The sequence below is a fragment of the Engystomops pustulosus genome, chromosome 7, assembly GCF_040894005.1.
Source record: "Engystomops pustulosus chromosome 7, aEngPut4.maternal, whole genome shotgun sequence".
NCBI lineage: Eukaryota > Metazoa > Chordata > Amphibia > Anura > Leptodactylidae > Engystomops > Engystomops pustulosus.
The window spans coordinates 71,308,058-71,324,826 of record NC_092417.1 but is presented as its reverse complement, the minus strand read 5'-3'; the positions used below and the strand labels follow the sequence as shown (position 1 = coordinate 71,324,826).

At 42.8% G+C, this 16,769-nt stretch overlaps 1 protein-coding gene across 2 annotated transcripts in view; it reads left to right on the top strand.

The window, feature by feature from the left end:
• Nucleotides 1-304: 304 nt before the first annotated feature.
• TTC8 (tetratricopeptide repeat domain 8) overlaps nucleotides 305-16,769 on the top strand; it is a 28,102-nt gene continuing 11,637 nt past the window's right edge. Inside the window, exons 1-9 of one of the 2 annotated variants that reach the window (XM_072116697.1) lie at nucleotides 305-522; nucleotides 6,260-6,286; nucleotides 10,186-10,306; nucleotides 10,717-10,780; nucleotides 11,129-11,288; nucleotides 11,426-11,515; nucleotides 14,572-14,616; nucleotides 15,453-15,538; nucleotides 16,661-16,748. In XM_072116697.1, coding sequence (XP_071972798.1) covers nucleotides 409-522; nucleotides 6,260-6,286; nucleotides 10,186-10,306; nucleotides 10,717-10,780; nucleotides 11,129-11,288; nucleotides 11,426-11,515; nucleotides 14,572-14,616; nucleotides 15,453-15,538; nucleotides 16,661-16,748 — 795 coding nt within the window. In that variant the 5' untranslated portion in view covers nucleotides 305-408. The remainder of the gene's footprint in view (nucleotides 523-6,259; nucleotides 6,287-10,185; nucleotides 10,307-10,716; nucleotides 10,781-11,128; nucleotides 11,289-11,425; nucleotides 11,516-14,571; nucleotides 14,617-15,452; nucleotides 15,539-16,660; nucleotides 16,749-16,769) is intronic. The other variant, XM_072116698.1, reaches the window with a different exon arrangement.

The window sequence follows — 16,769 nt, the reverse complement described above, 5'->3', positions numbered from 1 at the left end:
AAGCAAGCCTCATACAGCTTTTTACAGGGAAAAATAAAAAAGGTAGAGATTTTTGAAGGTGGGGAGAGAAAAATGGAAACACATATACAAAAAAGGGCTTGGTCGTTAAGGGGTTAAATATTGGATTCCCTACTGTTCCTATACAAAATCAGTTTTCTGAACACACAGAATGCGGAGTTCTGTATAACTGTAAGTGGCATAACGTTAAACTGAAGACGTGAGAACAATTCGGGTCACCAATACATGTAGAGAAGGGAGGGCGGGGATTAACACTGTGCGATCAGGCGCTCCCTTGGACAGCCCCTCTTCTCTAAGGACCCAGTGGTTGCTATGCCGAGGACGCCGATCCGGAGCCGTTGTTAAGGTGACGAGGCCTGGTCCTGGTTGCGGGAGCCTTGGCGCTGGAGGATGGGGATAGAAATGGACCCTCTGCTCCAGGCTTGGAGTTATTTTCGCCGTAGGAAGTTTGATCAGTGCTCTCAGATGTGCGGACGGATCCTGGAGAAGGAGCCCTATGACCAGGTGATGACAGATGGAGGGACACAATAATCCGCTGGGAACGCAAAGTATCATGACAGCAGATCTAGCACAGCGTATGTCTGAGCTGCTGCATCTTAACCTAGTTTTGTATGATACTGCTGGACAGCTGTATCTAATATTGTCCTGTGTGATACCCTCTGTTGGGCTGGACAGCTGTATCTAAGCCTGTAATGCGTGATACACTCTGTTGTGCTGGGCAGCTGTATCTAAGCCTGTCACACATGATACCCTCTGTTGTGCTGGGCAGCTGTATCTAAGCCTGTCACACATGATACCCTCTGTTGTGCTGGGCAGCTGTATCTAAGCCTGTCATGCGTGATACACTCTGTTGTGCTGTTCAGCTGTATCTAAGCCTGTCACACATGATACCCCCTGTTGTGCTGGGCAGCTGTATCTAATATTGTCCTGTTTCATACCCTCTGTTGTGCTGGACAGCTGTATCTTAGCCTGTCACACATGAAACCCTCTGAAGTGCTGGGCAGCTGAATCTAAGCTTCTCACGCATGTTACAGCTGCCCAGCACATCAGTGTATCTAAGCCTGTCATGCGTGATACACTGTGTTATGCTGGACATTTGTATCTAAACCTGTCACATGTAAGACACTCTGTTGTGCTGGGCAGCTGTATCTAAACCGGTCATGCGTGATACCCTCTGTTGTGCTGGACAGTTGTATCTAAGCCTGTCACACGTAAGAGACTCTGTTATGCCGGGCAGCTGTATGTAAGTCTGTCACACATGATACCCCCTGTTGTGCTGGGAAGCTGTATCTAAGCCTATTATGGGTGATACCCTGTGTTGTGCTGGGCAGCTGTATGTAAGCCTGTCACACATGATACCGCCTGTTGTGCTGGGAAGCTGTATCTAAGCCTGTTATGGGTGATACCCTCTGTCGTGCTGGACAGCTGTATCTAGGCCTGTTATGAGTGATACCCTCTGTTGTGCTGGGCAGCTGTATCTAAGCCTATCACACATAATGCCCCCCTTTGTGCTGGATAGCAGTATCTAATTCTGTTATGCGTGATACCCTCTGTTGTGCTGGACAGTTGTATTTAAGCCTGTCACACGTAAGACACTCTGTTGTGCTGGACAGCTGTATCTAAGCCTGTCACACATGATACCCTCTGTTGTGCTGGGAAGCTGTATCTAAGCCTGTTATGGTTGATACGCTCTGTCGTGCTGGACAGCTGTATGTAGGCCTGTTATGCGTGATACCCTCTGGTGTGCTGGGCAGCTGTATCTAATCCTGTCATGCGTGATACCCTCTGTTGTGCTGGACAACTGTAACTAAGCCTGTCAAGCATGATACCCTCTGTTGTGCTGGACAGCAGTATCTAATCCTGTTATGTGTGATACCCTCTGTTGGGCTGGACAGCTGTATCTAATCCTGTCATGCGTGATACCCTCTGTTGTGCTGGACAACTGTATCTAAACCTGTCATGCGTGATACCCTCTGTTGTGCTGGACAGCAGTATCTAATCCTGTTATGTGTGATACCCTCTGTTGTGCTGGACAGCAGTATCTAATCCTGTCATGTGTGATACCCTCTTTTGTGCTGGGCAGCAGTATCTAATCCTGTCATGTGTGATACTGCTGTCCAGCACAACAGGGGGCATCACACATGTCAGGATTAGATACTGTCGTTAGATGTGTGATACCCTCTGTTGTGCTGAGTTGTGCTTAGTATCTAAGCCTGTATCTCGACCTTTTACGTGATACCAGCCCTTGAGGTGGTGGGTATGGGTGCACTCACAAGTTCAGTTTTTCAGATGCAGTTTTTGATGTTCAAACCAGGAATGGTTTATAAAAAAACACAACCGTTACGCATTGTTAACGCATGTGTTAACGTAATGTTTAAGCATATGTTAACATCACGTTAACACATGTGTTTGTTAACGCAATGTTACCGCGAGCATTTTGTAAACGCAAGTGTTAACAGCTGTTAAATTAGACAAATCTCTCTTCAGTTTTTGCAATGCGTTTTTAAACGTGACGTGTGACTTCACCCTCAAGGACACTCTGGTCCACGTTTTTTAAAGTGTTTGCACCAGTTTTCTGTCTGACTTTGCACTGAATATTATGCAAACAGCTTGTACATGTATTTATAAAGTGCCTGCGCCGGTTTTGTGTCGCGGCTGCGCTGTGTCCATTGTGCCATAAAATTCATCACGTAAAGGGGCGTTCCAGTACCAGTTGTGCCGTGCACAACATTTATTAATATGACTCAACAGAAGTGTGTTGCATGCCCCATGTTAAGGGCGCACCAAAATAGGCACTGAAGACTGTGCGCCACTTTTTATTAATCTGGAGCACTCTGCACACTCCGCAGGCAGGCTGCACCTAGTGGAGTTTGCGCTACTTTTGATAATTCTGTCGCTGGATCAAATGTGACGCAAACTCCGACTAAGAAGTAACACTGCCTTTTGTTGCACATCTTTCTGTCTTGTCAGCACAGTGCAGCCGTGACACAAAACTAGCAAAGATGCTTCTTAAATACATGTGCTAACTCCAAAGTCGTTCTTCCTTGGTGCAGCCAATTTAATAGATCTGGGCCATGGCACCTTGTGGATGCATCAAAAGAACCAGAAACAGAGCAAATGTCTTAGGGTGATGCCACACCTGACATGTTTGGTCCGTTTTTAAGCATGTGTTTTCAGTCTTTAAACAAACTGAAAATGCACGCTTAAGAACGGGCCAAAATTATCACCCTAAGATGTCTGTTGTCATTTCATTAGACTTTTTTCTTACCGCCTGTATATAGAGAAAGGGAAGCGATACTCTCTGGTGCCCACATAGTGTGGTACACATCCACTACCTAACTATGTTCTCCCACAGCCTTTGCAGCCCTGTGAAGGTTCCTCAATAGTTCATTCATATGTCTTTGTCAGGAACTGGCACAAGTATGTTCAGAGAAACTGGACACCTGACTGATTCTCACGGGTGGCATCGTGTTGGATGATTATTCGCAGAAGTCCTGTTCCCTAAAGGGCAGCTCAGGGGGATCTTACACTTGGTGGTGGAGAGGTAATGATTTGGACTTATATTGCAGCCAGGGGACCTTGGCACCATGCAGTTTTTAAAGTAAATCTACCATTTGTTTTCATGCATTATGAACCAAACATACCTTGAAAATGTTGTAGCTACACTGATGCAAAAACATATCTTGTTTAGTCCCTGAATTAAGTGGTTTTTCTGAAAAAAAACAATTATAAAATTATGATAATATGGCCCTGTCGCTCCTGTGGCTGCTCGGCGCTTCTCCTCTTACCCTAATTATCAGAGAATGATGTAATCACTGTGATGTGCTTGACAGGCAGAAGTAATCCCCCAGCTGCTTTGTAAGAGTCATCCAGCTAAGGTTGATTAGTCCTGCCTGGACAGTTCAGGAAGCTCTGCGTAATGTCTTTCCCAAGGTCCTGAGTTTTATAATTGTTTTTTGACCAAAACCACTTGGATCAGGATTTTAACAATATATGTTTCTGCATCAGTGTAGCTACAGCAGACTTAAAGAGAACCCGTCATGCAAAATAACCCCCTAAACTAAATATATTTTCATAAACTGCCATTAGAGAGCATTGCCTCTACCCCTTCATTGTCCCTCTATGTGCCTGTAAACCTAAGCAATGAGGTCCTAAAGCTGTATGCAAATGACCTGTGAAATGTCCAATAAGTAATTAGCATATTCAAGCTGTCCAGCTTATTCATGAGTGGGAGGCACAGCCACACCCCCAGTGCTGGACTGACAGCTGCTCCATGTGCTTGCTGGTGGCCACACCTCCTGCAGCCTGTGTGTGTGTATGTGAAAGATACAACAGCTCCAGGATGCAGCCATGTTATAGCAGAACATGTCAGGTACTTGTGTAGCTGATGTCTGTGTCTCTATGTATTAGGAGGATGCAGCATGTCAGCAGATAAAGTACACACATGTTTTACTATAAATTACACACAGACATGAGCAGGGGGAGGAGAGGGGAGGGGGAACAGGGGTGACATCACTGCCTCTGACCATGTGACCATCCTCATTTACATAATAAAGAAAAGATGATTTTATAATGATTAATGTATGAATTGACTAGATAAAGGCTGGGATGGATCCTTGTGAGCTGCTCCAACATGTAGAGGTGGCAGAAATAGTGACAGAGACCTAATGACAGGTGTCTTAAAGTATGTTTTGTTTACCATGCATGATAACAATAACCATATCCTCCCCTGTATATCAAAGAAATATGAGACCGACAGCTAAAGCTTGCAGGAAAATAAACGCCAGCTCAAATTTACAATACAATGGCTGAACTAAGAAAGGAATCAGAAAATAAGGATGTGATAAGGAAAATATTGCCTATTGACTACCTTGTAAGGTAGGCCCTAAAAATCAAGCATTACTTTTGCTAAATGTTCCACCAGCAATTGATTCATAAGGGGCAACAGAGGCATCACTTACTTTTTCTTCTTTGGCTTCATTTTTGGTAAATAATGACATGGGGGAATCTATCTGCTTTGTGTTTATCTGAGGTTGTATTTACCTTATTTAAGACCATCTAAGGAGCAGATATCTTTCTATTGTGTCCTATTACATATAATATCTTGTCTATCCTAGCGTCACACAGCAGTGGTGCCTGGTGTAAGGCTTAGAGCTCCATCTTCCTTTATAGGAGTATTGTTAATATTCTGTGGATGACCTTGGAAAGTGACATTGGGAGATTGTTCCTATGCTACCCAGAGCGAGACTCCTGTAGGAAGGAGTGACCGTGGGACTTGTCTGTATTGTCAACGCTCATTTTCGCTTCTAATTCTGATCTAGCTATAAGGATAGCTTTATGTACGGCCTCTATTGTTACCTGCACCTCGGATACATGAGATGGGGCTGCCAAAATGTATGGGCATTTGTATTACGAGATTTTAATATTGAGCAGTCGGCAGCCTGAGCTTTATAAAAGATATAAGAAGATGGGTTTATTGGTCTTTACTATTAGATCAGTTACAACACCCAACATCCCCACAGATCAGCTGTTCTCAGAAGCTCGTATACAGAGAATGGAACAGTATGCAGACAGCTTCATACCTGTATAATGGTCAACCCATGTACTGCAGATCAGCTCCTATTCACTTGACTGGGATCTAAGCTGCAGTGCATAGGCTCGGCCACTACACAGAGAACTGATCTGCTTCAAATGAAAGCTGGGGGTGTTCATTGTAGGGAAACATCATTTTTGTTTTCATATTTTTATAATTGATCCGTTGGACAACCACTTTAAGATAATTGCATAACAGGATCTACCTATAATACCCTCCCCCCCCCCCCTATTATCTACTAGAATCCCACTTATCCAGTGGTTCCCATCCTGCAGATTTTCCATTGATGACATCACGTACATTCTCCACGTCACTGGCAGTAGCAGTAATGTGAGCTAGTCATAATGGGGCACATTTATCAACCCGGCCAACAGAGTTCCCGAAAATACAGAGTGTCCGACGATCATGCACTCCGGTGCGATTCACAAAGATCGTGCGCCCAATCTAGGAGGACGCAATTATTATATTGCACAACGTAAGACTTTTTAGGTTTTACTGTTGATAGTATTGGTGCATTATCTGCAGTCTATCATCCAGTGACATTTATTGAGACGTATAACAGTAGTGTGTGGGAATCTTCATTGTCTCTCTTTTGTCTTTCTTTGGTTATATTTATTATAATCCTATATTCTTTTTGTGCTTTCAAAGGAGAAGAGCTCTGAGCAGTTCATACAGGTAATATCTGTAAAATGGTGTACATGTACTTTAGATCTCCAGATCTGTAGTTGGTTTAGTTAGCATATAGTGTCCGGGTATCATTAGTCCTGTAAGTGCTATTATCTCTAATTTTCCAGTTTACTTATTGAATTATCTATACAAAAAGTTGAGTCACTAGGTAAATGTTTTGAATTACTGATCCTGAGTTATGTCTTGTATTATAGAACTGCACTATTCTGCTGGTGGAGTTACTGGGGCAGATTTACCATGCCATGTACAACCGTTTTCTGGAAAAAGGCATAAAAAAGTTGTAATTGCCCGGCCACTTTCCTCTGCCCCATGTCACTTTTTTTTTTTTTTTTTTTTTTTAAGAAGGACCAACGGCGCCTTGGCCCTGAAGTCTGTGTATATACATTACTTATCCTGTATTGATCATACATCCTATATCATATTCCAGAGCTACACTCACTATTCTGCTGGTGGAATCACTGGGGGTGATTTATTATTAGACAGGTTCTTTGCAATGGTTCTATATCTGCCTTTGGAGCTGTACTGCTTTTTGGATTTATTAAAGAGGCATTGGCCCTTTAATAAATTTTAAATAATCGCAAGTAGAGTAAAATAATCACAACAGCACATTCACCAGGAGGTGAATGGAGTGACATTGCGGGCGGGCATACCGCTGTGCGCTGGAGAGGAGGAGGAGGTGACCCCTCCATAGTAAACAGCGTCGCATGGCCGCACACTCGGAAAAGATAGAGCATGCTCTATCTATGTGTGGCACCATATTGACGCCATTGGAGGCTTATATGCGGCCACATATACATCCTCCCAGACGACCGTGTAAATGCAGTAATATAAGTAATCAGTAATATAAATGGGTTTGCCACTTTACCTCATGTTTTTGTAATGTGTGTGGGGCTGTTGCCAATATACATCTATTACCGTAATAGTTCTGCACCTCTTTCCTGATATGTAAAGTGAAGCGTCCTGTCTTTTACCTCAGAGGGTGATGTGATCTCTATCGGTCAATGAACAAGCACCCTTTCAGGACCTTATTCATGAAAATAAGATTATGGTCCTGGCAGGGTGATTGCTCGTGGACAGTAAGAGATCACATGACCCTCCATCTCCGCACATATCTGGAATATCTGGCTGATGAAGTAAAAGACAGGAGGCTTCTAGAACATTTTCAGAACTTTTAATTAATATATATATTGGTAAATTACCTTGTATCCTTCCCCATATTTACACACACATGAGGTAAAGTGGCCTTTGATGTATACACATAGTGGGGGTAATTTATCAAGCTTTGTATTCTAGTTTTATTGTGTACAAGCCATGGCATGATCACAATTCCTGGAGCAATGCCAAGTAGGTATGAAAAGATGTGATGTGGGGGGGGGGAGCTTTAGCTTGATGGAGCCTCCTAATATATCCGGCATGCCAGAGAGGCGGAGGAAACATTATCTGCCAGTACACCATGACAAATAACCCTGATTGACTGTGGCCTGGAGTACAATACAGGCTGTGATTCTGTAATGTATGTACAAAGTCTCTCTATCCTTAATGTTAGGATAAGAGGAGGCCATGATGCTTTTACACGATACGTAGCATTTCATGGCTTGTACTGTAGTAATGTATCTCAGCCAGCTTCTAATAGAGCTAAGGACCAAAGGTAAACATATCACAGTGGTGGTGCCCCTAGCAGCTCATCGTGCACTCTCTTAGGTGGTGGGTGGCTACCATAAGTAGGCTAGTTGCTTGTGCCATGCCATCACAGTAGGTGATCTCTCGGGTGGTGGGTGGCTACCATAAGGCGACTAGTTGCTTGTGCCATGCCATCACAGTAAGTGGTAGAATGTTTGGAGTAGTAGTTGGATCCCTATGTTTGTGATGGCCATTCATGACACTGTGATCCCCTACCAATAAAACCTATTACCTGGAAAAGCTTTATTAAAATTATGATTTAAACCTTCCTGAAATATCCCAGCTGTGCAGTTCGGTAATGCACTTGATGCAAGTTTGTTAAAAAGGAATTAATTTCCTGGCTTGAGATGGATCAGGAGAAGTCCGGGAGGTTATTCCTCAGGATATTCATTATTTTCTTAGGATGTTTTAATTAGTGTCCTGCCTGGTAACCAGACTGTAGCTCAGCCCCCGCTGGCTGTTTCTGACATTACATTTCCACTATCAGCTTGTTGGAAGAACATACTGACGGTGGTGTAAATTGGTTTTACTCCGGTTATTATTCCTGCTACTGTTTTCTTACTGTAATGACCAATATGGTGCCTGCTAGAAGGGTTCTTTATGGCCGGGGATCCCCACAGACAGACATCTGCTCTGATATTGAACTGTTCAATGTCTCCCGTTTCTCGTGCTGCAGATTGTAGGATCTGATCCTCTTAATTAGCATATTAATATGTGCCAGATTTACTAATGGCATGTGTCTGACTTTAGACACCTTGTGCCCCTCTTGAGACTGTTGTAAAAAATAGAGTGTGGGTAGGATAAAAAAAGATGCCAAATTAAAAAACTTCCAGTTTCTATCCCTTTGTCAGAAAAGATTGTTTAGCAGCACTATGAATATGCCTCCAATTACATTTATTCTATACCCAAGTCTATAAAATATGTGTGTAATCCTGCTAAAGAAATTCCAGTATGATCTACTGTATCACACAAGATGGACGGATACTCCTATCAAATAACAATTAGGCTAAGTTCACACTACTGTCAGCATATCATTTTTTTTAGCTGTGTTTAGAAAAAAACCGATAAACTGACACAGTGTCCGTTACTTTAACTGATACCCTAATGTTTCCAGTTAGTGTCAGTTAGTATAAACGCATAAGTTTTTGACCAGTTTGAATTAAGATAATTGGTCAAACCTGTCAAAAACGGATGTGTTTTCAAAAAATGCTTTTTAACACATGCAGATTTTGACCAACTGCTTAAAAACGGGGCAAAAACGCGTTCAAAACGCCACGTGTTCCATCACCCTAAGGCTACATTCACACGATGTATGCCCGCCGTACCGTAGTACGGCGGGCATACATCGGCGCTGCGGAGAGGAGCAGGGGATGAGCGCTGCTCACCCCCGCCCCTCTCCATAGGGAGATACAGCGCACAGCGCCGTAATACGGGAAAAGATAGGACATGTCCTATCTTTTCCCGTGCTACGGAGCGGTACGGTGCCGCACGTGTGCTGCACCGTACCGCTCCCGTACAGGGCCGTGAGCCCATGGGAGTGTATGGGGGACGTATGTCGGCCTTATATACGTCCCCCATACATGTGTGTGAATGTAGCCACACGTTCAACCCAGTTTTGGTCCGTTTTTAAGCAGTCCATCCAAAAACGCATGCATTAAAAAACGCTTCAGTTTTTGACCAGTTTTAATTAAGATAATTGGTAAAACCTGTCAAAAACCTAGCAAAAACAGGCTCAAAACGCCAGGTATGGCATCACCCTAACTTGTTTTGAAAGGGACTTGTAAGTGGCTAAACATAGAAAGAAAAAAATCTGATTCTTTTTCTTTTTTTGTGTATACAAAAATTCTGGACCTTGTAGGTCTGCTCAGTCTTCCCCTTGGGGTAGCTTTTTTTTTAGGCTGTTGTGGTAACAAAATGGTTTTTCAAGTTGGTTAAAAAAAAATTGCTCAATGAAAAAAAAAAATAATCAAATAGTATCTAGCACTCAAATTTTCCTATGGCATTTGCAAAGCTTCCTTCCAGCTTCACTTGGCTGCAATTGTGACATCCAAAATGACCACTGCAGCCAATCTCTGGCCTCCGGAGTCCCACACACTGGACCTGGGGGGAATGAGTAGACAATACTTTTATTATTTTAGCCAGATCAGTGCCCAATTTGGCTGTTCAATAAATCTACCACATTATGTGTGTTTATTATATTTCCATAGGCAGCGTGGAGTCTGAAGACCCGAGCCCTCACCGAAATGGTTTATGTGGATGAGATTGATGTTGATCAGGAGGGGATCGCTGAGATGACATTGGATGAAAATTCTATTGCGCAGGTGGCGCGTAAGTGACTTTCTCTAAACCATTACTACTGCATTGACTTCCATGGCTGCCATCAGTAATGCTAGCCAGGCATTTGGTGATATTGCCTTTTTTTGTTTTATCCAGTAGCCATCACTCACAAGTGAAGGTTTCTGTTCAGAGTCCTGATTTAACACGGTAAACATCACTATGTTTTTTCTAACCAAGGCAGACACATCCTCCAATTAAAGTACTTGGCATTAAAGGAAATTCTACCTGAAATACTAATCCCTTTAGCTTTTCAGATTAGAGCCGGCCAACTAGTGATCTGTGGAGCAGATGTTACAGTCCACTAGCCAGATTAAATATGTATACAGCGTGCGGTCATGTCTACTGTATATCAGTGTAATGGTGTTTTCTCTGAGCACATAAGATGTGTAAATTATTTATAGGCCCTGGGACTTCCCTCAGACAAGCAACAGCAAAGAAACATGAGGGTCCAAGTCCGGCAGTACGGTAAGTTACTTCAGATTTCACCTTGTGTTGAAAGACATCTAGCCTTAGGCTACATTCACATGTCCCCATGTATGACAGCCATGAGCTAGACGAAAAAAAGGTCCGCTAGTTCACTGCCGCCACAGAGGAGCATTATGCACTGGCATGGTCTGGTAGGCACACAATGTCTCATCGTATTTTGTCCGAGCCTTGAGGCCCCACAAAAGATCGGGCAGGACCTGTCCTATCATAACAGTGCTTAATTCCACACACACCCCCTCCACCCAGCTGAAAACGGGACGCTCTGTTCGGGGCCTGTTTTCCCACATGGACTTGTGAATGGAGCCTTATAGTTATATCTCTCTTTAGACCTGTCACCCAGTCTGGTCGGCCACTCACTGGCTTTGTAAGGCCTGGTACACAGTCTGGCCGTCCTGGTACCATGGAACAAGCAATCCGCACTCCAAGGACAGCGCACACAGCCCGGCCAATCACAAGCGCATCTGGGCGATACATAAGACTTGGAACGGTAATTGGGAGCAAGTTCATTTTCCTTTAAATTTACTTATATATTTAACCTATTTAACAAGAATTAGACAGTAATATTTGTTATTTTTGGTGTTTCTGTTGTTTTACTCTTGGAATTTTCAACTTTTGTCCTCCTAGGCATCAATGTTGACCAATCCAGATGGACCTTTCATTAACTTGTCCAGGTTGAATCTATCTAAATACGCACACAGTCCCAACTTGGCCAAGGTCAGCATTTGATTTACAAGAACCACTGCCAATAATAGTTTTTTAAATGGTGTTGAAATTGCTACTTTGTAATGAAAACTCTGCTCATGATCATACTCCATGTTGTTTTTCAATTTCTCTCCATCTATTATCAGTTACCTCATACATCTACACAGCATTAATTGTGTATCCTAGCACTGCACTCTACCTACCTGCTTGGGGGCAGCGTAAAGATCTTGCCATCTGTCCTTTATATACTATAACTGTATAATATGAGCTGTCTAATCATCATCATTAGTTAAAGGGATTTTCTATCCAACATAGGAGTGAGGCCATTGCTCCTACAAAATGAACAAAGCCAGTAGCATACAGGTCTATGCATTGTGTTGCAGCCCGGGCAAGAATTGAATCCCATTTACTTTAATGCCCATTTACGGACACCTGTCATGAGAATCATACCGAGATCATACTACTGGCATTAAATAATGTCCCATAGTTCTCTGCATCAGAAGCTGCATTCTGTATCTGCTATTATTGTACCTGGACTATAGGACATCAATAAAACCTGAATGGGGACATCCCAGCACAACGCTTCTGTGATTCATTTCATTTCATTTTGAATACAGCTTTAAAAGTTATTTTTCTGCATAATGCAGGATCTCACAGAATATAGGATGTCATTGTGATTCTATTCTATCACTATTCCCTTTAATGGGCAAATAAAATAAAGAAAATCTACCAGCAAAACTAGGCATGATAAACCAGGGACCTCCTGACGGAGCATCAGTGCGAAACGCGCGTCGGGGTGTACTTTTTGGCCTTCCCTCTGACCGCCTCTGTGCCTATCTTCACTATGCCTCTGGGAAAGTGTGACCTGCATTGCTGATATTTACCATTACCGGATGGTACCTCCGGTTGATTGTATTGTTTAAATGCATCTAGGTCTATCTTCCCTATACTAGTCCTACTTTTGGACATAATTCGTATTGTAAATTTATCTCGGCACATTTGTTACTTTTGTGGCATGTGGAGGAGGGGGGTCATAGGTACTCTGTGTCAGTCCCATTTCCATCTGGGACACCTTGATTCCCCTTATGTTTAGATTTTCAGGAATCCCTCTTGGAAGTTGTTCATGTGTATTACTTTGATATCCTAATAAAGTAGAATTGTTATTTTTCTTAAAGCTCTTTGTTTTTGGTGTATGATAAACCAGCATGGAGGGGCTTTAGTAACGCCCCCCAGAACCCTTCTGTCTCTTTATCATAATTTTAAAGGAAACCTACCATCTGGGATCCACCAATTAAGGTAGATCTGATGGTAGGTTCCTAGTAACATTCTAAGCCCTAATTTATCTTTCCCTAATTCTATAATACTTTCTAATCTTATCTAAACTTTACTTAACTAAAATGCTAAATTTTGGCAGAGGCTACTGGGGCGGAGAGTAGCCTCTTCGGGGAGCGGGAGCGTCCTAGTTGCGCTTCTGTCACATGGCCTGCTCTTTCAGAGCTCTACATATGTGCAGTATCTCCAGCTTCAGTGCCACGCAGCCACGCACACGCAGATATCATTACTCTGGCTGACACTGAAGCCGATGCTTCTGCACATGCACAGAGCTCTGAAGGAGATGGCGGCACGTCATAAACGCGACTAGGATGCGCAGGTTCTAGGGACAACATGGGCTACTGGGGTGTGAAGTAGCCTCTGCTCCCACAGTCCAGAGAAGCTACTCCATGCCCCGGTAGCCTCTGCCAAAAATTGCATATTTGTTAGATAAAGTGTATGTAAGGTTAGAAAGTATTATAGGGTTATGGAAAGATAGTTTAAGGTTTGGAATGTTACTAGGAACCTACCATCAGATCTTCCTTAAGAGGTACATTGTTAGTGGTAGGTTTCCTTTAAAAGTTGATTTAAGACGAAAGAAGGCCATGGGTGACAAATATAAGAAGATTACCACAGTCAGAGTGCCTGGATCTCTGAGTAAGTGTCCTTGATTATCATACTTGATTTTGATGGTAGATTTAGTGTCCTTATTTGCCCTCTATGAGTTCCAATGTGAGGGAAATTAAAAAAACAACACATTACCTCCTCAGAGCTCTCAGCGCCTGCACAGTGCAGTAGCAAAGCCGGAGTAATACATCCCGGTTTCACTGTGTATGCGCAAAGAAACTGTGGTTGTCACCCAGCTAAATTCCACATTGTGGGAGGAGGCGTGCGGCGGTGAGAACTTCAGATGTGAGTCTGATGTGCCTCATCGAACTCGCATGTAGGTAAGTATATAACGGTATTTTTATTTTTTTTTTCTAATGTTGCTGTCACCCTGAGCCAAAAAAGGCTGTTTTTGGTACTTAAACCACAGGTCTATAGGGACCTGTAGTTGGTTTAGGGTCCCAAAACTGTTGACCGGTCCTCTTTAAGCCTCCACACACCTACAAAGTTGGCCTTTAGTGCCAAACTCTCCAATATGAGAATATTAGCTTTATAATATATACAGGCAGTCCCCGGGTTACGTACAAGATAGGTTCTGTAGGTTTCTTCTTAAGTTGAATTTGTATGTAAGTCAGAACTATATAGTTTATAATTGTAATCCCAACCAATTTTTTTTTTGGTCTCTGTGACAATTGGATTTTAAAAATGTTGGGTTGTCATAAGAACCAGGATTACGGTAATAATAAATCTTAACTACAGACACATTTAAAAACGGTTATAACTGTTCCTCCTGCCTGCCTCTGTCCTAATCTGTAATTTAAAAATCCTAGAACATAACTTAACTTCTTAAAAACTTTATTTTAGTAATATGTAAATTGACTCCTGAGTTTATTGAGGCATGTATTACCCTGGGCGGGCACTGGAAGCTAAGGCTACTCCACACCTCAGTAGCCCCTTGATTTAATTTACATATTACTAAAATAAAGTTTTTAACAAGTTAGGTTCCAAAATTATTAAATTACAGATTAGGGCAGAGGCAGGCAGGAGGAATCTACCATCACATCTACTTCTGATGTTTCCTCATTGTAGGTTTCCTTTAAGAGATAGGAGTAAAATACAGTAACATTAAGTTTGTTTTTCATTTTTTGCAGACGTTGTTTGAATACATTTTCCACCATGAAAATGATGTGAAGAATGTAAGAATTTAATCCTTTTACGTATTCAGTATAAAATGTAAATTTGGACAAGTGTATGTACTGACTGTAAGCTCTGACAATGGTTCCTGTATTAAAGGGGTTGGACAACGGTGTCTGGGCCCCACCAGTGAAATTGATTCTGGGAGCCCCCCCTACTAAACCATAATAGAAATATAACCTATATTATCATGCATTATGTCAGGGCAATAATGTTGGGGCAGTTATATAAGAATGAAACAATTGGTGATCCAGCTGCGCTAGTCCTCGAGGAGCTCTGGCCCCCAGTTCTAATTTTGTCAAGTTCCAACAAGGATTTCTGCCCGTTGGGATGTCCGGATTCCTTGTTGGAATTTGAGTTTGATCTGCTGGTCGGATCTCCTCTGTTTACCACTATTCACATTGCTGACTACAAAGAATAGAAGATCCTTTTCATCCTCATCCATCACTGAAAAGTAAAAACTTACTTCTGCAAGTTGTTTGATCATCAACTGAGGGTCGGGCCATTCCACTACCACCACCAGTTCAAGTGGCACAAGTTGTCTTCTCCTCAATTTCTACTCCTCTAATCCTCACTCATTGCCCTCCACCTCCCTCTCCTCCTGCTCCCTCCTCCTGCCTATGACAGCAGTTTCTCATTGGAAATGCCTTTACCTCCCCCCTCCCCCATTTCACTAGTGATTCAGTGTGGACAGGAACTTTACCTTTTCTATTTACTTTGTTCCAGTTTATCTAATATGATTAATAGCAAATTTAATCTGGTAATAATCTGTAGCAAGAGGTAAAGTAGAACATAGTGGTGAGTACTGAGCCATCCTGAATGGACATTTGTTTTTCAGGCTTTGGAGCTCGCTGCGTTAGCAACTGAAAATGCTCAGTTCAAGGACTGGTGGTGGAAGGTTCAGCTGGGAAAATGCTACTACAGGTACAGGCTTACTGTGCATACCCTTTTCTATGTGCAGGCAGTCCCTGGTTACATACAAGATAGGTTCCATAGGTTTGTACTTATGTTGAATTTGTATATAAGTCGAAATTGTATATTTTATAATTGTAGTTCTAGACAAAAAACTGTTTGCCCCAGTGACAATTGGAGTGTCAAAATTTTTTTCTGTAATGAGATCAAGGATTATCTCAGAAGAGGGGGTTGTAAGACCCTCTTCGCCCCCCCCCCCCCTAAAAGTGGACTGTGGGATCCCCTTGGGCCACACTGGATTGTGGGGAGGGGGACCCCCTTGGGCCACCCTGCAGAGATGTGGGTTTCACGGTCCACTATGGGGCGGTTGCCCACGGGCCCACTGCAGGCCACCCCGCAGACTGGGCCGTGGGACCACAGGGGCCAACACCCCAAAATGGACCATGAGACCCTCTTAAAGTTGGCCGTGGGATTCTCCTGGGCCACCCCCCACCCCCCTTTGAGACACTTCTGGGTAACCTCCCAGAGTGGGCGGTTGATCCCTCAGAGTGAGCGCAGAGAGGGGGATCTCATGGCCCTTTTGCGGGGTGGCTCAGTGGGGTCTCACAGCCCACTATAGGGTTGTTGCCCAGAGGTCTCTCACAGATATTATAATGAATGCAAATACATGCAAATGTGGAGGAAGCATAAATACACTCACATACAGATATTTACAGTAGTACATAATGATATACATGTACACTCATGTTCGTAAAAACAAATATATACACTACCAAATCCAGAGCAGGCCACCCTAGAGCAGGCAGTTAGATCTCTCTCCTAGTGTCTAATTTGCATAAAAAGGAACAATGTAATATGCAATTTCAATGTTACTTTCTGAAAATATCCATGCTACCAGTCTTGGCAAAGGCATAGTAAAAAAATGGTCAGAAATACTGTAGAAACAATATACCAATGCCACAGATAACTGGCTGTACTCACAAGGGCCATGTATGCAGCTTCCGAATTTAGAACCAGCAGAACATGAAATAACCCTTGTATGAATGAGCAGCCACTGGATGAATGGTCTATGAGGGTGAACTGCATTAAAATCCTTTTTCTGTTGAGAATGATCTTATGTTTTGTCTCCTGTAGATTAGGTTTGTTCCGTGAAGCAGAAAATCAGTTTAAATCTGCACTCGCACATCAGGACATGGTGGATACGTTCCTATATTTGGGGAAAGTAAGTAGCTGGAATAGAAAT